The sequence below is a fragment of the Chinchilla lanigera genome, unplaced genomic scaffold (genome assembly GCF_000276665.1).
Source record: "Chinchilla lanigera isolate Chin_1 unplaced genomic scaffold, ChiLan1.0 scaffold00105, whole genome shotgun sequence".
Classification (NCBI taxonomy): Eukaryota; Metazoa; Chordata; class Mammalia; order Rodentia; family Chinchillidae; genus Chinchilla; species Chinchilla lanigera.
The window spans coordinates 2,527,579-2,546,937 of NW_004955506.1; the positions used below are offsets into that span (position 1 = coordinate 2,527,579).

The 19,359-nt window shown below is 48.4% G+C and overlaps 1 protein-coding gene across 3 annotated transcripts in view; it reads right to left on the minus strand.

Moving 5' to 3' along the window:
* Rnf213 (ring finger protein 213) overlaps positions 1 to 19,359 on the minus strand; it is a 100,025-nt gene that overhangs the window by 29,240 nt on the left and 51,426 nt on the right. For 2 of the 3 annotated variants that reach the window (XM_013506013.1, XM_013506015.1), the window contains 14 exons: positions 15,272 to 18,880; positions 13,445 to 13,581; positions 13,009 to 13,104; positions 11,568 to 11,686; positions 9,597 to 9,716; positions 9,030 to 9,157; positions 8,614 to 8,761; positions 8,265 to 8,403; positions 6,142 to 6,330; positions 4,767 to 4,906; positions 3,257 to 3,411; positions 1,581 to 1,793; positions 1,099 to 1,280; positions 414 to 534 (listed from right to left, as the gene is read on the minus strand). In XM_013506013.1, coding sequence (XP_013361467.1) covers positions 414 to 534; positions 1,099 to 1,280; positions 1,581 to 1,793; positions 3,257 to 3,411; positions 4,767 to 4,906; positions 6,142 to 6,330; positions 8,265 to 8,403; positions 8,614 to 8,761; positions 9,030 to 9,157; positions 9,597 to 9,716; positions 11,568 to 11,686; positions 13,009 to 13,104; positions 13,445 to 13,581; positions 15,272 to 18,880 — 5,496 coding nt within the window. The remainder of the gene's footprint in view (positions 1 to 413; positions 535 to 1,098; positions 1,281 to 1,580; positions 1,794 to 3,256; positions 3,412 to 4,766; positions 4,907 to 6,141; positions 6,331 to 8,264; positions 8,404 to 8,613; positions 8,762 to 9,029; positions 9,158 to 9,596; positions 9,717 to 11,567; positions 11,687 to 13,008; positions 13,105 to 13,444; positions 13,582 to 15,271; positions 18,881 to 19,359) is intronic. The other variant, XM_013506014.1, reaches the window with a different exon arrangement.

The window sequence follows — 19,359 nt, forward strand, 5'->3', positions numbered from 1 at the left end:
ACTAATAGCACCGTATCATGAAGGCTCCAACCCCAGAGTGTCATCTCCTGCATCGCTGTCATCCTCACCATGGCACTGGAGACTGCTCTCCAGGAGCTAGGCTGCTCATCTGCTCTGGGGTGGCCACTACAGCCAGTTTCTGCATCCCTCCTCAAACACCCCATTATCATTTCTATCCCGGCACTGGGGCCTTAATGATATACCTTGACGTACCAAAGAGGAGGGTTAACAGACAACCAAACACTGGAAATGTAGTGGTCAGTTACTGAAATCATTTTCCTTTCACCCAGCACTGCTGGGTATCATGGCAAGAGGACAGAGCAAGGCCAGTTACCTGTGAGGGTGCCTTGGTGACGTTTCATCCTGCCAAACATGGACTCACATCCATAGCTGAGACCAGCCCCAGGACTCACCTTGTCCAGCTGGAAGACGTACTTGGTCACCAGCTGGCTCAACGAAGGTACCTGGCTTTTGATCCCTAGCAGTACGTGCTCCACAAAGAGCGAAACAGAGAAGATGCGATTCCACTGGTTTCTGTCAAAAGAGGAAAGTCATTTGCTCAGCTGACAAGAGAGCTCAGGACATGAGGAGCAGAGAGAAAGAGATAGCAGGTCCAGGAGGATGAGAAGACAAGGCCAGCGGGAGGATCATTACCTGGATATGTACTGTCCCTTGGATACTCAGCTCACACAAGGCTCAGTGTCCTGTGTTCAACGCCACCGAGGCCCACTAGCCCTGCCCCTGCTAAGTCCCTCCTTGCTCTAAAGTCCAGCCTGATGGTCTGCCCCTCTCCACTTGCCGTCTTGTCCTTGCTGTCCTTTTTGACTATTCCCTGTTGTCACAGTGACCCTTAAAGGGCCTCACAATAAGGACCGGCTAACACTCCCTGGCTAGCAGGACACAGCGGTCCTGCTCTTGCAGGTTTCCTTTGGTGTCTAATGAGACTCTGGGCACTTCCCAGGGTTCAGTGCCTATGAAGTAGGGTGTGAAGGGAAAATCCTACCCATGGAGGTGTGCCTGCTCACCCCGGTGTGGATGTGCCAGGACATGGCAGCTACTGGTGGGCACAGGATGAGAGGATGAGTCCCAGGTTCTCACCTGACCTCCCTGATGAGAACTCTGGTCATGTCCCCGCTGCCTTGCAGGTACCCATCAGAGCAGATGAGCTCCAGGGGTGTGGACAGGTTCTTTACCAGCTGCAGCCAGGCCTGGGGAGTGGGCTTCAGGGTGTCTTCTGTCAGCTTCTCCACACAGGCCATTGCTGCAAATGCGTCCAGTGTCTGGAAAGAAAACAGTCCTGTGGGACAGCAGGGGCCCTTCCCTGCCCATTATTTAGCTGCTGTATCCTCAGGCCACGGCCCCGTGGTTAGCCCAGCACGGTGCTCTGTGTTCCAGGCTTGGAAACTACTCTGTGGCGTCCTGGGGTGTAGGAAGCCTTAGTTAGATGTGTTTGAAACAACTCTGAGCTCCGTGACCCACATGCCTGCGAAGTCTCCCATCTGGGACACAGACCCATATGCCTCTGCTCCCAGAAAAGAGGCCAATCGTCTGACATGCCTCAGCACAGGGAGGGCCCATACCATCTCGCAGCCAGCCAAGTTGTGCTTTGGTGGATCTTCACTGAGGCTGCGCAGGACTGCGGGATGGATGGTCAAGATGCGGGAGAAGTTCTGCAGCCGTGTCCTGAAGTACTGGTAGGCCAGGTGCACCCACGGCAAGGACAGTCTACCCTCAGGCGTTCCTGGCACCATCTGCAGCTCCCTCAGGCAGGACCACAAGGCCATCTGCAGGAACTGAGGACAACAGAGGCTCTCAGTTGCACTTTTAGGTTATAAAGATATGTTTTCCCATGGAAAATAAGAACTTTTAAAAAACTGCAGAAAAGAAAATTAAAAATCCGACTTCCTATTGTGACCTCTCTGTTTCTTTGTGGTGGGATCCTCAGCCATTTTCATATCCATGCCTTTCCTCACTGTCATCCTCACTATCATCCTCAAAGACTACGGTACTCCTGGCTTTTTTCACTCGGTATAGCCTTATGAACACACAACTATCATTAAGTGCATTTAGGGGAAAAACTGGGCGGGAGTGGTACTGGGGATTCAACCCAGGGGCAAGCCGGGCATGGTGGTACATGTTTGTAATCCCAGCACTCAGGAGGCTAAGGCGGGTGGATTGAGGTGAGTTCGAGGCCAGCCTGGGCTACACAGTGAGTTCAAGGCCAGCCTGAACTGCATAGAAAAGCCTTGTCCACCAAAAAACAACAAGAACAACAACAAAAAACCCAGGGGTGCTTCACCACTAAAATACATCCCCAGCCCTTTCTGAAATTATTTCAGAAGATGTCCAGACAGGATCCGAACTTGCAGTCTTCCTGCCTCAGCCTCCTCAGTACCTGAGATCACGGGTGTATACCACACTCAGCTTGTAAACATTATTTTCAGTGTCTGCAAAAAACAACCATTTTGCAAATAGGCACATTTGTTCCTGCTTCAGTTTTTAGACATTTAAGTTGTTCCTAATTCTTTGTTATTTGAAACTAGGCTGAAAAGAACATTCCTGGAAATATCTGTCTCCATCTCTGATGACACTGGTACAGGCAGATGCAACAGCTCCAACTGGACCAGCCACATGGATTCCCAAGTGCCACTGGTCCCTCCCCTCACAGCACTGACTACTGTCCTTTTTAAAAACCCATTTTTCCAAATGAACAGGTAGAAGAGGGATCTGAGAACCAGCTGTGCTTTGCTTTCTAGTGAAGTAAACAAGTGTGCTTGTATAATTATTATTCTAACAGGTGGCTTGTAACTTTTACCCACTTTTAAAGTGAGGTTATGTTTTTACTGATTTCTAAAAACACTTCATTAACCTTTTGTCACATTGGTTATAGCACTTGTCCCCCTTGGATTTATCTCCTTCCTTTTCTGTGTACTGAAGTGTGAAGGCTTTTACACAGTCCAAGGTATCAGTCTTTCCAGTGAACCTCGTTTATTATTCTTACCTTATGGGGTCAGTCAAATATTTACCTTAATATCCTTTAAGAAAACTAAATTTACATTGAAGGACTTCTGAAGGAACAGAGAAGGTTCTGGCTCTGGGTTCACAGTCAGGAACCCATCTGAGTGCATAGTCTGCACAATTCTTACTCTTTTCCCCACCAACCACAGCACCAGCTCTTGGGAGCTGAGAACGCACTCCTGCACTGCCTGTGGTTTACCCTGGACAAGGCCCATGTATGACTGGAGCAGGCATCTACCTTCAGCTCCTCCAAGCTGGACACTTTCATGGTCAGGAGCAGGAAGTCTTTTGAGTAGCTGTGTAGGAGCTCCAGCTGCTGCTCTTCGGGGAGCTGAGTGAAGAACTGACCCAGAGGTGTCTGCTGGAAGATGTCCACGAACTTCTGCGGCAGTCCTGCAGGGAGGAAGCCAAAGAGCAAGTGAGAGAGAGAGAGAGAGACAGAGAGAGAGACAGAGAGGGAGGGGAAGGGGAGGGGGAGGGGGAGAGGGAGAAGGGGAGAGAGAGAGGGAGAGAGAGATATGAGTTCTCAGAAGAGCTCACTGCACTGAGCAGGAGAGCATGAGCAGGGGCAGCGGCGGGGGCCTGTTGAAGCCCAGCTCAGGTGCATATGGCACCTGCCACCTGACCTTACTGTAAATGGTAGAAATGTACACTGTTGAAACAATGGGGGAACAGAAAGAAAGGCATGATTCATATTACATTTAAGGCAGCAAGAGCCAAGCTAGCCCCAGCAGGAGATAGAGTCTGAGATAGATGAGTCTGTCACATTAGAACAGGGAACAGGAACCCCAGTTCCAAGAGAATCAGGAATGTGTGGGCTGCTCCTCAAGGGCTGGGGTGAGAGAAAGCACACCAGAGAGATCTGGCTAAGGGTAGATGGTTGGGGGTGGGTCCCAGGTTGCATGGTGTCCCAGACAAGCAGGACCATGAAGGGTGTTGCCCTGAAAAGGAAAATGGCCACTCATCATGAGCCAGGCTGGGTCACGCTGGTTCACAAAGTGGCATGAAGCTGACCTTGAGGGACAAGGTTACCTTTGAGCAGACTGACCAGTGAGTACTGCGTAAATGTTGAGAAGGTGATTTCACATTATGAATGACGACATTTCCTAAAACACCATGCTGCCATTTGTTTTTCTAGAATGCTATGGCCAGACCCCTTGGCACGGGACAGCCAGGCAGAGTGCAGGGCCATCTGGCTTGTGTCACTCAGGAGGAACAGAGGTGACAGCATGGAGGAGGATGTTACACTCCAGTTGATCCTATTTGCTGAGGAAGCTTAACAGGAATAGCACCTCAGTCCCCTGCCTGAGTTGTGCAGGTGCCTCAGAATGAGAACAACCAGCAATGAGCACAGGTAACAAACTCTCTCCCAGCCAGAGCATATCCCAATTCACCAGATCCCTGGCTGAGCATAAGACCCCCTTGCTGTGTGACTTAGTGGCTTGTAAATATGTACTACATCTCATAAATATAACTGGAGACACTCCTTCAGCACAAGTTTTAAAATGAAGAAATGACATGAACTTGAGGCTCTCCCACCTGCAAAGTACTTAAATTAGGAACTTAAAAGCCACCCTGGGGCTGGGGATTTAGCTCAGCAGCACAGCGCCTGCCTGGCAAGAGCAAGGTCGTGAGTTCGATTTCCAGTACCAGAAAAAAAAAAAAAAAAAAAAAAAAAGGTCACCCTGGTGCCAGCAGCAGGATGTCTGCAAACGAGGACTGGTTTACCTCCGCACAGTGAACCTCACCTTTGGCATCCGTGATGTACTGAGCCTGGACACACAGCTCTTCCAGGTAGTCCTTGATTCTCCAGCTAAAGGGGACGACATTGGAGGCATTCCCAGCCATGTAGTTCTGCACCAGGATGGAGGGCATGTCACTCCTAGATCTGCAACAAGGACCGAGAGTATGTTCATGAGATGTCCCTTTAATACAATCAGAAACATCAGAGCTGAGAGCCACTTCCTTCCCTACATTCAATACTAAACCATACCCTGCGGCTGTTCCTGCTTCCATTGTCCTAAGAGAGGTGGTGGAAAATAGGACATCACCAATGCCCTAGGCAAGAGCACCCTGCAGGTCCTAGCCTGACCTTCTGGTTACCTTTACCCCACTTCCACCCCATTACAAGCTTGCAAACATGCACTATATCTCACAAATATAACTAAGATCAGTACATTCTGGTATGAGCCTATGTGCTAAGTGCCCTGTCAATCATCCCTGTCAATCACATCCAGACTCAGAGGGAAGCACCTAAAGCAGAGGTGCCCTTAAACTGTGAAAGCCCAAGTTGTTGGCCCCCTTTTTCCTGTTGCTATTGCTACTTTTGACCCGTATGTAGTGCTTTTCTGTTACCCCAGCAGCTTTCTTGGTTTGTGTTATATTTCTTTGGCACGGTCTGGCCCTGAGTACAACTTTCTCTGATCATCAATAAATTTAGCTGGTTACTACTTATTACTGGGTATATATGCTTGGCAATCCTTCCCTTGGTGTACACAAGAACCTGGATTACTATGGGCCCATTTAACTGTAACGCTTGAAACTCCATACAACATGCACCCCCTGAGCCACTTCCTTCAGTCTTCAGAGACGAGGCTGGGGCTGGGGTGTGCCTCAACAGGAGAGAGCACTTGCCGTGCGTGAATGAAGCCCTGAGTTTGAGCCCCAGCACCACACACACAGAGCAAGATAAAGCAAGGTGCCGAGGGCTACAGACTGCTGCTGGTCTGCTTCCCAGGCCAGGGTTCGCAGACAAGGACCTGGAAAGGCCCCTCATCAAACCCTTGTTCATAGATGAAACAGAAACAGACCAGTGTGGTAGGGACTGAGCGAGGTGCTAAACGTCTCTGGTAGAACTAGGTCCTCTGGCTGGCACCTGCCTCTCTGCACATGGAGCACGGTGCATGCACCATTCCTGGCTCTGTGAAAGGTGCCGGGGGCTCCAAGGGCAGGGTGGTGAGCAGAATGGAGGAGGAACAAACTCACAGGGCTTGAGCATCGCCTGCCACCCCACTCCAGGTTCCATGAGAGCAGCACCCACAGCCTGTCACATGGGGGGAGCACACGAAGGGTGGTATAGGTCCTGACCTTCCTCTTCCCATAAATAAGAAAGTCTTCCCTCACCTCATGTTGTGCACAAGTGGAATGTCCAGAAGCTTATCGTCACTGAAAATGAACATCCAAAGGTCTCGTGTCCAGGTTGGTAAGTCTGACTGAGCCAGCAGCTCCAGGTTGGTATCTCTGTCAAGGAGTGCTATCATGCTTGCCAGAAGAGGGGTGATAGCGCCTTGGACCCGCTTCCACAGGGTGTGCCTGCAGGTTGGGGACAGGGCTGCTGTGGCTTAGTCATTCTCAGCCTTGCAAAACTTCTAATCTCGAGCCAAGTGTGGTGTACACGCCTATAATCCCAGCACTCGGAAGGCTGAGGCAGGAGGATCATTGCAAGTTCGAGACCATCCTGGGCTACAAAGTGAGCTTGAGGCCAGCCGGAACTGCATAGTGAGACCCTGTCTCAAAAAGACCAAAAAAGAAAACAAAAAACCCTTCTAGTCTCCTAATTACCACATGGTAGCCAGGACAACAAAATGAAACATTTACCATTTTGCGTATAAGAATAGAGGCCCGGTGTGGTAGTGGTGGCCTATAATCTAGCACTGTGGGAAGCTAAATCTAGTCTGGGCAATTTTGTGAGTTAGAGAGATCCTGTCTCAAAAAAGAGGATGCCGGGCGTGGTGGCACACGCCTGTAATCCCAGCACTCGGGAGGCTGAGGCAGGAGGATTGTTGTGAGTTCGAGGCCAGCATGGGCTACAAAGTGAACTCAAGACCAGCCTGAACTGCATAGTGAGACCCTGTATCAAAAAGACAAAAAAAAAAAAAAAAATCATCAAAAAAGAGGAATGAGGATGTAGCTTACTGCAAAGTCCCTGGATTCAATCCCCCACCAAAACCCCCCCAAATAAATGGAAGTATCTAAAACTTGAGGCAGAAATGGAATAAATATTCTACAACTGATAAACTAATTTGCTTACTGAGAAGGTGAAGAAGCTCTTTGCTTAATTTTCTATATAGCTTTTCTAAAACAAGTCATCTAGGTTCTACAAATGAAGAAAATGACCAAATTCATTTAGAAAAAATAAAAGCTTTAAGAAAACTCAATTGTAGGGCTGGGGATACAACTAAGTGGCACAAGTGCCTGCCTGGCAAGCACAAGGTTCTGAGTTCGATTCCTGGTACCAAAAGAAGAAAAATCAGTTGTAAATAAAATACTACAATAAAGAGAAGGATGAAGAGAATGAAGCAAATTTGTTCTAGATCAAGTTTAAAAAGAAAGCATAGGTCACCTGGAACACAGCTCGGTGGACAGGGTGAGACCTGGAGACGAACTCAGGGAAAAGCTCTGCTGTCCTTAGAGATGAGTGAACCCAGCTAGAGTGACAAGGTCAGGTCTGCAGTCACCCTGCAGACCCAGGGTCTAGCGTATGCCACCAGGGACCTGGCACAAGAGTAGCCCTCCTACTCTGCCACATAGTGCTAAAGGGTCCTCGGCCCAGAGGGAAAGGCTCATGTTTTGCTGGAAAGGGCCATGGGCAATAAATGATTCTCATAGGTCTCACTTCTGCAGCCACTGCTACTTCAAGCCATACGCTTGGGAAAATGGTTTCTCTCCTCTCCCTGCATGTCATCATCTCCCATTTCTTGTTTGTATTTCTGAGAGGTCTCAGTACGTAGTCCAGTCTGAGGCTGAACTCACTATGTAGCCCAGGCTGGCCTCAAACTCGTGATCCTCCTACCTCAGGATTACAGGCATGTGCCACCACACCTGGCACCATGTTATTTTATTTTATTTATTTTATTTTTGTGGGGGGGGCCAGGAATCTAACTCAGGACCTCACGCTCACCAGGCAGGCGCTGCACCATTGAGCAAAATCCCTGGCCCCATGGCACCATTTTAATCAGCTAAACTGACGCCCTGTTCCATGGTTTTTGATAGGTTGGTACACATAGCCTTGTTACCAGAACAAAAGTTTTTTTTTTTTTTTTTTATGAAAAAATTGAAACATACAAAAGGTGAGAAAAGTGTCCAACACCCTCGCTCAACCACATCCACATTGATTCTGGGTTTGTGTGGAAAAATACTATAGCTTCCAATTGCTGAGGCTTACAAAGGTCCACTGGGTACATTTCAGGCTCGGTGGAAAGCAGCAGTGCAAATCCCTGTCCTGCCTGCCCACACCTGCCTCTTACCGGAAGGTGCCCGCCTCCTGGAGAGCTTCCAGATCCGAGGCCTCCCTGCTCACCCACTCCTTCAAACTGCAGGGCTGGTTCTCTTCTTGCTTCTTCAGAAGAACATGGAGGTGCTTCTTGGACACCCTCAAGAAAGAGGCTGTAAAAAGGTAAAGGGGTGTACAGCTGGCTCACTCATGGGCACTGCATCTGCCATACTTCTTGACCTACTCTGACAGGTTCTTTGGCCAGGCCAATTCTGAAGCAGAACATGAGAAATGCCTGCTGTGTCCATGGCTTCTGCTGAGTCAGCCCTATATGTTTCTCTCTCCACACTGGGGCGTGGGCAGGGGACAGGCATGACTCCTACCATTGCACGCATTATCCTCATTTAAAAGGCTTAGGAGGATGACAACTCTCCTCATGTTGCGGGTACAGCCCTCGTTCTGGTCCCTGAGCATTCCCACAGCGCTCTGCACGCAGCTTTGCAGCAACTTGGTGGTGTCCAGGACTTGCACCTGCAGGGGAAACACGTTCTGTACTTGTACCATGTCCAGGGTGGGCAAACGCTAGGGCACCTGCCCGGGAGTCAGGAATGGTGTAAAACTGGCTAGGAGATCTCGTGAAGTGGGGAAGCCAGATGCTGCCCTCATACTTCCCACAATGCTTCTGGAAAAAAGGATAAAAACTCTGCCGAGCTGTGTGGGCTTCTCTAGCTCCTAGTGGAGGAGGGGGTCAGAGACACATCTGTAGAGCCCACGGGGAGAACACAGGGCTAGAACTTACATCCACACCTTCTGGGACCGAGGGTTTGATCTCCATCTCCTCGGAACTTTTTACCTCCATTTCAGTCTCGGCTGCTTCTCCTGACCTGCTGGGCTCTGTTTCCATCTCTTCCTCCCCGCTGCCTTCTCCTGCATAGAAAGCAAATGCAATCTGGTCATGGCTTGGGACAGCACTGGCTGACTCTGTGTCTAGGCTGGAACTCACCAGGTTTCCTGTCCAGAGCTTCCATGGAGGGGACATCTATCGTGCAGATCAGCCCCAAATCCACCATGGGAGTGCTCCACAGTCAGGGCCAAGGGCTGGCCCAGGAACCACAAGTGCAGGTCACATGCTATGGGTGCTCACTTGTGTGACCTTCCCCTTGGCTCTGGTGCTCTGGATGTGGACCAGGTAGTCCAGCACACATGTCCCAAGCTCCTGCAGAAGAGCAGGTACAGGGACTCGAAGGTGATGCAAGTGTGGTGGCCCTGCCTCCAACACCCCAAAATGGCCAAAAAAGTGGCCACATCTGGCACCTTCTACCCGTCATCCCACCTCTAATCCCTAGGCTGCCACCTCAAGACTCACGCTCAGGTTTGTCTCTTGGCTTGAACAGTTGGCTTATAGTGACACTCTGCAGCTTGGTCACATCCGAGGCCATGATCGTGGATCTCCGGAGGTCGTCGATGTGCACAGACCGCCACAGCCCTGTGAAGAACAAAGTCATCCAGAGTCTTTTCGTATCTTTTCTAGTTTCTTCTTGTTAGCCATAAGCAGTGTTGTACTACTGCCCTGATTTTTAATTACACTGCTGCTAGAGGAATGACTGGTATCCCCAAAGTCTAAGTCCTTGAACACAACAGCAACCATTGGACCCATTTTATCCGTGTCAACAATGTCAATATCAGATTTAAGGCCTCGGATAACTGAGTTGCAAAGAATATATGTATATTACACATCTTACTGTAATTCTTTATATGTCTTACTGTAATTCTTTACACATCTTACTGTAATTCTTTATATGTCTTACTGTATTTGCTGCACCATAATCAGTGAAGGGATGTAAAGCACTGGTGAAGTTTGCTTTCCAGTATCTATGGAATTACTAGAGTAAAGTGTTTTTCCTATTTCTAGAATACCAATTGTCATATCTAGTACAGCTGGTAACCATTCCACAGAGGAAGAGGGAAGGAGGTAAATTGAAGACAGCACTTTTCCTATACTGGGACAAAGAATCAGTGCTGATGAGCGTCAGGAGGATCATCTCGGAATCATCCACATAATCACGACAGGTGGGAGCCAGAGGACACCCCCCAATATCCCCCTGAGTAGAGAAGAAGTGAAGCTGCAGCAAGAATCCCAAGGGTGGGTTTGAGCAGTGACACTGCAGGAGAAACCTAACTATACCTGCAGAGAACACTGTCAGAATTAACATTCTACTTTTACATTCAGCTATCTGACCTTTGACAAAAGGGCCAAAACTATACACTGGAGGAAAGCTAGCCTCTTTAATAAATGGTGCTGGCAAAATTGAGTAACTACATTTGGAAGTTTGAAATCTAGATCTGTATCTCTCACCATGTACTAAACTAAAATAAAAATGGATCAAAGATCTAAATATTAAAACAGCAACACAATCTGCTGGAAGATAAAATAGGTACAGCTCTTCAAGACAGAGGTAGGCAAGGATTTTCTGAACAGAATCCCAATCACACAAGAAACAGTACCAAGACTCAACATATAAAATCATAACAAATTAAAAATTCAACATTGTTGGCCATTAGAGAAATGCAAATTAAAACAACACTGAGATTCCGTCTTACTCCAGAAAGAATGGCTATCATCAAGGAATCAAATAATAACAAATGCTACCAAGGCTGTGGGGAAGAAGGTACCCTTCTACACTGTACAACCATAGTACAACTATGGAAATCAGTATGGAGATTCCTCAAAAAACTAAAACTAAAAATTCCACTTCACCCAGCTACTCCTCTTCCTGAAAGAGATAAAGACATATTTGAGTGATACATACATACACATGTTTATAGCATCACAGCTCATGTTAGATGAATGAACAAACAAAATGTGGTATCTACACACAATGGAGTACTACTCTGCCATAAAGAAAAACTTGAGTCATTTGTAGGACAATGGATACAGCTCAAGACCGTAATGTTACATGAAATAAATCAGGCACACAAGCTTAAATATAGCATGGTTTCTCTCATATGAGAAACCCAAAGTATAAACAAAGCAAAATAAAAGATGGATATAATAAGAAGCAGAGAGATGGATCTTCTTCAGGTGGGAAGGGGACTAAGAGAATGGGGGAAAAGGGGAAGGGGATGAAAAAATGATTGGGATGCATTACGTATGTGTACCAATTCCACATACAGAATGCAACCATTATGTACAGACTAATAAAAAATAAAAGCCAAAAAAAGCCCCTTTTTTGAAATTAGCAAACAAATTCATTTCAGACCTGTGTCACTTAGGACCCCCTGAGAAAGCAACCAGACATGACCTGAATGAAAATATTCACTAAGGTTTTGGTCCTACCTCCATGGAACCCCACGTAGGATGCTCCACTTCCCATCCGGGACACTTTAGTGATGAAATAGACGAAGACACGGCTATTCCTTTCTTGTGTTTTATTGACCTCATTGAGGGCAGAATACCTGTTTAAAAAAACAAACAAGAATCAGAACAAAGTAAGCAAATGAGTCATGGGAAAGTTGTACAAAGCTGAAGCATATCCTAAGAGCCCTGGTTTTATAAGCTCTCAGTCAGTTTAACCTCCTCACTTCCCTTATGAAAGGATGCCATTCTCTTACTGGGTTCATTTCACACCTGTTCCCGTGCCTCTGCTCGGGAGGGGCCTTTCTCCACTGACCACACACTCAGGGGCTGCCCTGCTGGGATAAGAGGTGAGGTTTGCTGGCCTCCCCATTTCCAGAGAGTTCTGAGCTCAGTATGACGTCACTCACAGGACACAAGCCCAAGCCAATTTCCCAGTACCATGTGACTCAGCCCTAAAACTCGCATGGCTTCCAGTGCTTCAAGAGGCACAGAAATCATCCCCACTTGGACACGAAGTAATGAGAGAATACAGTTCCATCTAAAGGAATCAGATTTCCCTTGCACAGACAGTAGAAATGTCTGAGACATATGAACAGAAGTATTTATACATTGTTACTGCCCTTGAACTTGCAATAAATTCTGATTCTGTAATTCAAAATTATGAACAGCTTGGTGTAGAGGTGCATGCCTGTAATCCCAGCTGAGGAGGCTGGGATTACAACTTGGGAGGCTGAGGCAGGAAGATCACTGTGAGTTTGAGGCCAGCCTGGGCCATATAAGTGAGTTTAAGGCCAGCCTGTACTACATAGTGAGCTCTTGCCTCAAAAAAAACAAACCAAAAACAAAACAAAACAAAAAAAAAAACCCAGGGGCCAGGAATCTAGCTCAGTGGCACAGTGCCTGCCTGGCAAACACAAGGTCCTGAGTTTGATTCCTATTACAAAACAAAATAAAACAAAACAAAAAAAACAAAATATGAACAAAAATGACTATAAATGTATGCTTCACGAATATTCATGTAGATCCAATTAGCGACACCTCTTACATTTTACAGTTATTCACCTTTTTGTTTCATCTGTCTTCATTTTCTCTGGTCCACATTTGGGGAAATGAGAAGGGAGAGAAAGTTTTCTTATTTTTATTTCTATACTTGTAATACAATATTGTTTTGGGGGAAGAAATTCTTTAGGAGGTTCTAAATAAATTGTGGAAATAATTCTTACATTGTTTTCCTTTTTTAAATTTTCTTTCTCTCTTTTTTTTGTGACAAGGTCTCGCTACATAGCTCAGGCTTGAACTCACTAGGTAACTCAGGACTCACAGTGATCCTTTTGCTTCATCCTCCTGCGTGCTGGGATTTTAAGTGTGTACTGCTGCATCTGGCTTTCCAACATTGTTTGTGAGAATACTGAAAACTTACTTAGCGGAGGCAATGAGCTGGGCACTGTAAGTGCCATCGTCAAAGTCGGTCTGAATGATAAGGATTTTACAGCTAGCTTTACTTGCTAAGCAGTTTCTGAAAGAAAAAAGAAAAAAGTTGTCCAAATGAGTTCTCTGTCCCCAAAAATGGGTAAAGAAAATTCCCCGAAGAGAATGGGCTACACAGAGAACAGCTTTCAGCTGAGTTTTCCTCCAGGAGGCGAGCAGGCCGTCTACTACAGAGGGAAATGGCCAATGCATGTGTCCCAGGACAGAAGGACAAGGCTGTGGAGAAGGCCCTTCGTGACAGACCTCAGCAGAGAGGGACGGGGAGGGACACAGAGGCCCAGGGGGAGCCTGAACATCCAGCCTTGCACCTCAGACCCTACACAGTGAGATGGGAGATGGGGTTTGGGGGTGGGGAGTGGGGGCCTCACCGGACTGATTTGAGGAACGAGTACTCCGTGTCAAACTGCTGCAGCGACAGGATGGTGGGCTTTGGGGCCAAGCCCTCCACCTCTGCTGCTAAGATTTCACAGTCGTGACTTGTCAGCAGCCTGGAGAAAGTGGTGATCTGCAAAGAGAGGCACACACACTGCCCACCAGGATGCAAGGAATGGGGACGGGTGTGGAGCTATGGGAGTATGCAGGGTTCACCCTGTCTCCTAGAGCCACAGCCTCGCAGAGTGAGGACCAAGACAAAGAGGCAACCACAGCCCAAAGAGCTGGGCCCTGGAACACAAAGCAGGGCCAAGGTGAGCGGGAGAAGACTGTTTGCTTTGGTGCCTCCCGAGATTCTCCTGGTGCTACAGGTTGAGCACAAATGCCACGTCTTCCTGTAATCTAGCGTCACGCTCTCAGACAGAGTTAGCCTTGGCTGCCTGTTCTCCCACTCAGCAGTTAGCAGTTCTCCTCTACCACAGATGGGTGACTGCATCCCATAGTGCAAACTCAAATGTTCTTTCAGGCAGGTAATACCTCTGCTCCCAGTCCCCCTTTCTGGGCCAGTGAGCTGCTGGTTCCTATATCTAACTGCATAGCAAGTCATCTAAATGTATCTCAAATGGACCTTACTGTTGGCTCCCCAAATAGCTCAGGAAGAATCTTGGTTCAAGACTCCTCCACTGCCCACCACCTTTCTAAGAAGGAGGTAATCAGCTCACCCATCTGCATTCTAACCCTCCCACCCGCTTCTCACCTTTCCTTCTTTCCTACCTTCCTTTTTGCTTTTGTATTGGTTACTAAACCTAGCATCTTCACATGGAGCTATGCGATCAGTTCTTTTATTTTAAGACAGGGCCTCCCTAAGTTGCTAAGTTGCCCAGGCTGGGCTCAGACTTAACAACTTGCTGCCTCAGCTTCCCCAGAGTGCTGACATGTGCCACCAGGCCTGGCTCCTAACCATTTATTCCATTCTCTCTTCTACTTTCACTGCATTGATCCAACAGCTTTCTGACTTATCCGTCTTTCCTGCAACAGTCTTATCTCACTGTTTTCCCATCACCCAAGCAATGGGGTGCGACAAAGCACACATTCCTCTATCCAGAAAAGACCATGCTCCTCAGGACCACTGGCAAGGCCCTCCATGAGGTCTCTGTGACTATCTCATCCCCGTGACCTGGCACTCACACCCTTGAACTTCTAACTCCATCAGCGGTCCCTCCTGGGCTCTGGCAATGTCTCACACCTCAATCTCTTTGCCCCCAGACGCCTGCTCAGCCAGTTGCAAGGGACTCTTGGAGGGAGAACGGCATCTGACTTCATCTCTTGCTGCTTCCCTGCACAGTGTTTATCCACAACACTGCAGCGCTGTGTGTCCCACACTACACCTCTGCTGACCTCAGTCCACAGAGGAGAACTGTGCCACTTCACTTTGTACATGCCTTTCACAACCCTCAGCACAGAGGTCTGGTCAGAAACCTGGTTAAAGAGGACTCACTCTCCTTGCACATCATGTAGAAAGGAACCCCAAGTCCCCACCAGCCCATGGATATCCCTGAGCATTGGTGTGGACAGAACGTGAATTTCTAGCCCTCAAGATCAGAACTCCTGCCAGGCATGGTGGTGCATGCCTGTGATCCCAGCACTTGGCAGGCCGTGGCAGGAGGACTGTTGCAAGTTCGAGACCAGCCTGGGCTACAAAGTGAGCTCAAGGCCAGCCTGAACTGCATAGTGAGACCCTGTCTCAAAAAGACAAAAAGAAAAAAAAAGATCAGAACTCCTGGATAATAGAGCCTGGGGTATAGCTGGGGGAAGACGTTCACCTCAGTGAAGATGGCGTGGTACTCCAGGCCCCTGGTGCGGAGATGAACCTGCAGGAAATCTGCGAAGGAATTATGCTGCTGCTGGTAGTAGTACACCTCTGACAGCGTCCCCGCAGCAAACGAGCCCAGCTTGGAGGTGCTCAACCGCACCATGGCGTCAGGTGTGGCACAGTCCAGCAGAATCAGCTTGGCCTCCTCCATCACCTTGTGGTCCAGCTCCTCCATCTCTGGCCTGGGACCCTGCCTCTCTGTGGCCTGCAGCACCACAGAGGCACAGGCGTCCGAGTGGTAGCCGATGAAGACATCCGCAGGGCTGTACTTGTGCCCAGCCAGGAACTGGTCTGCCTTTACATCTGCGAATTCCTGAGCCCAAAGTGTGAGCTGGCACACAATCTTCTTCTGCCAGGGCTCCAGCATGGTGTGGATGTCTAGGAAATGCTTTTCCAGCCGGTTGATGAGGGGCACAGGGAACTGCCGGTACACAACATCCTTCTCCTCAATGACGATCAGGCGGAAGGCCGGGTGGACCCGACATTTGACACGGTGGGTGCCCAGGCCAAGGTCCACATACTTCTGGCCCCCAAGGTAGACGTAGTATTGGTTGAGTGCATCATACAGGCTCTCGTAGAGGTTCTGTAGGTTCAGCAGTACCACCATCCTGCCTGTCTCCATGCAGACCTTCACCCGGTTGATGTTGCGGCAGATCTGCGTGTACTCTTGGTCCTGGGGAAAGCTGGAACCAAAAATGATCTCCGGCTGCTGGTCCTCACCAAAGAAGGTCTGCTGCAGAATCTGCAGGGCCACGTAGTTCTTGGTCAGCACGAGTAAATAGCGGGACTCAGTGTCATCCCCTTCTGTGCCTGTCGCCCTCTGCAGACCCCCATAAATGTTCTGCTTTATCAGCTCGATGGTGCTGACCTCCTCCGTCCACCTGGCTTCGGGTAAACTGGCTGTGAAAATGTCCAAGGCCTGGATGTCATCTTTGCCACTGAAGTTCCGAAGGACAGCCTGTGCAATATTCTGTGGGGAAGGCTTCTTATTAGATGCCTTAGCCGTGGCAAAAACCATCTTGATGAGGCTATAGTAATCACGAAGCCCAAAAAATTCCTTATCTTGTTCCTTACACACCGTTTCATATGCTCTGGCAAAGGGCCCAAAGTACCCTTGTATTTTGTCCAGGAGCAGGTTGTCAGAAGAGCAGATCCCCTTGGCACTGTCTATGAGCTCTTTCTCATTGGGACTGCCACGTGACACAAAAATGCCCCGGTTCATCTTGGCAGGGTCGAGGGCCCAATTGGAAATACCTATGAAACCAACTTTTTTGTGGGGGGCAGGGTCGTCTTCAATGCAGCCATCTTCCAGCAGGGGGTGTAGTGTTTTCAGGGGCATTTTGGGGGAGTCTTCAGCCAATCCGACCTCATCTAGTACTACCACAGAGACATACTGCTGCAGGTCCTTACCCTGCTGGAAGCGGGCACATTGCCTGAAGGTGCCAATGATACCTTGGGGGGTAGAGTGTGGGCTGCACTGAAAGGACACCAGGTGGACTTGCTTCAGGGCATGGAAGAGATTGGAGTGCGCAGCCTGGCCTTGCATGGCATCTGCCACTATGGTCTTGGCAAGAGACTTGGAGCTGCCGGGCTTCCCCACCAGGAAGAGGGGGATCTTCAGCTCAATGCAGATGATCATCATGAAGACATTCTCCTTCAAAGCTAAGTTCTTGGCTATGGTTTTCCTGAGGGGTACACCACTCAGAAAAAGATCTTGTACCTGAGTGATCTCATCCAGGACAACCTTGCTGTCATTATATGGTTCTGGCAGGAATCTGCAGATGGCTCTCCGATAGGGTTCTTTCTTTTCTAAGGAGGCATGGTAACAGACCCCAATGGCCAGCACCAGGGACCAGAGGACAGGATCTCTCTTGAAGTTATTTTTGCTGGCATTGGACTTGCAGAGAAACGTGTTCAGGTTTGCCAAGAGCATATCACTGTGCTTGTGGAACCACTGGAAGACTCTTACACAGCGCTCCACATCCCGCAGGCTGACAAAACTGCACTCGTTCTCTCTCTGTCTCATGAACCCCTGTGAGGCAGAGAGCACTTCTGTGATCATGTGAATCTCGCTGTCATCTATCATCACGGAGTCCACCAGTCTTTGGACAATTTGCTGGATGTAGAGCCTCTCGGCAGTGTCATTCAGTTGTCCAAAGTCCCACACCAGAGGAATCAAGCTTGGTGGCAGAGCGTGGACGCGGTACACCAGCTGCCTCAGGGGGATGGAGCCCAGCTTCTCTGCCGTCTCCTCAGCGCTGACCCGGTATCCCAAACCAGCTGACTCTAGGCGGCAGATCATCTCCTGTGAGTGCTTCCGGTAAGGATTGCAGGCAGCTATGATGTGTAAGCCAGAGTTGTTCTCCAGAGGCTGGCCATCCACTGTCCCGTCACACAGAACTTCTTTGATACAACTTATGGCTTCTGTTGTGTTGGCTTCATCAAAGAACAAGATGGTGTCCACCTGGTGTTGGTGCTTATTGATGAAGGCAATGTTCTCAGCCTCATTGACACTGCGGTAGATCATAGTGGGAGTTGTTCCTCCATGGACCTTAACCAGTTTCATGGTGTCAGTGTTGGCACCAGCACGCCGCAGGTCACTGAGGAACTTAATGAGTTTGGTTTTCCCACAGCCGGTTTCTCCCATGATAATAACTGGGATCCCACACCGAAATCGCATTTCAATGGCCAGGATCTTAAGCATGTTGTCTGTTGTAAGCTCATATGTTTCATCCGGGTCAATGGCCCATTGGATCCCTATTGCCTGGCAAAGCTTTGCAAGTTTCTCATGTCTGGGCAGGTTATCAAAGTCAATGTTGAAAGGCACCCTCTGAAGCAACAGCCCCCTGTATAGCTCTAAGGTCATGACATTTCTCTTGATTACTTCCCCACTCAAGTGATTGATGGCATCAATGCTGCCATTGTTGTTGGGCTGGAGGTAGAAGCCAATGAATGTCATGGTCACACGATCACCATTGAAAAAAATATATGGATGGGGTTCTGATTCCCACCTCTTTCGGAGAGAGAAGGGGGCTAGGTCTTCTTCTTCAATCCCATCCAAGGTGATTGTAAAATTTCCTGGGCTTTGGTCAGAGGTGTGCAGTGTTGGTGTGGCAAAGTCTCTTGCCATGAAGACCATGAAGGTTACAACAAAGTTCTTGAAGCCCCTCAGTGTGTCCCCAACAAACTCTGCATTGCAGAAGACAGAGGCCTCACAGTCTCTGAGCTGACAGTTTAAGAAGCGAGCAAAGTTCTGAAGCTCTGACCAGGACGGGTTTACCACCCCACAGTAAATCAGGAGGTGCTGGATGCACTCCTCTGGGGTGCCTTCCACAGAGCCTTCTTGGTATTGAAATGTGTCTAGGTTTTGCTTGTGGTGGAATCGTCTTAAATACTGGTAAGGTCTCTGGAAGGTCTCACTACGGAACTCTCTCTCGTCCATTCTGGGCTGTCTGTGGCGCCTCTTGGGAGTCAGCTCCATGTCTATCACTTCTTTAGGAGGTCTGCAGGTGACTTTGGGGAAGATGTCAAGAAAATTGAACTGGAGGGCACGTGCACTCTGCAGAGGAGAGACATAAATACATTTATTATAGATTTCCTGAGACAGCTTTTGTGTCTTAACTTTCTACATGGTCTACACTACTGGACCTTTATGAAAAAATTTACTTGAATGCCCAGAGTTTTCCAGAGCCTCTCTTTCATACATATTAGTCTCTTTCACAAGGTATCACAGAACCTGAATTCTGGGAGCTGCATCCTTAACCAGGAAATCATTTTCTAACTCAAGTTTCTGAGATCCAGTTTCTCATTGAGCATGTGTGAGTATGGTTATATATGGACACAAAACCCTCTTTAGCTCCTTGCCACCTTAAATGGCAATGAAGGAGAGAACTACTGTCTACTGATTCCCTGCTTTGAGAACATAGCTGGGGTTTAACCTGGTCATACAGGGCTAATCCCAAATGGAACAAGGCACATTTAGGGTACTATTAATTTTTACAAGAGTATTTTTATTCCAGATGTCGAAAAAGTTGATAG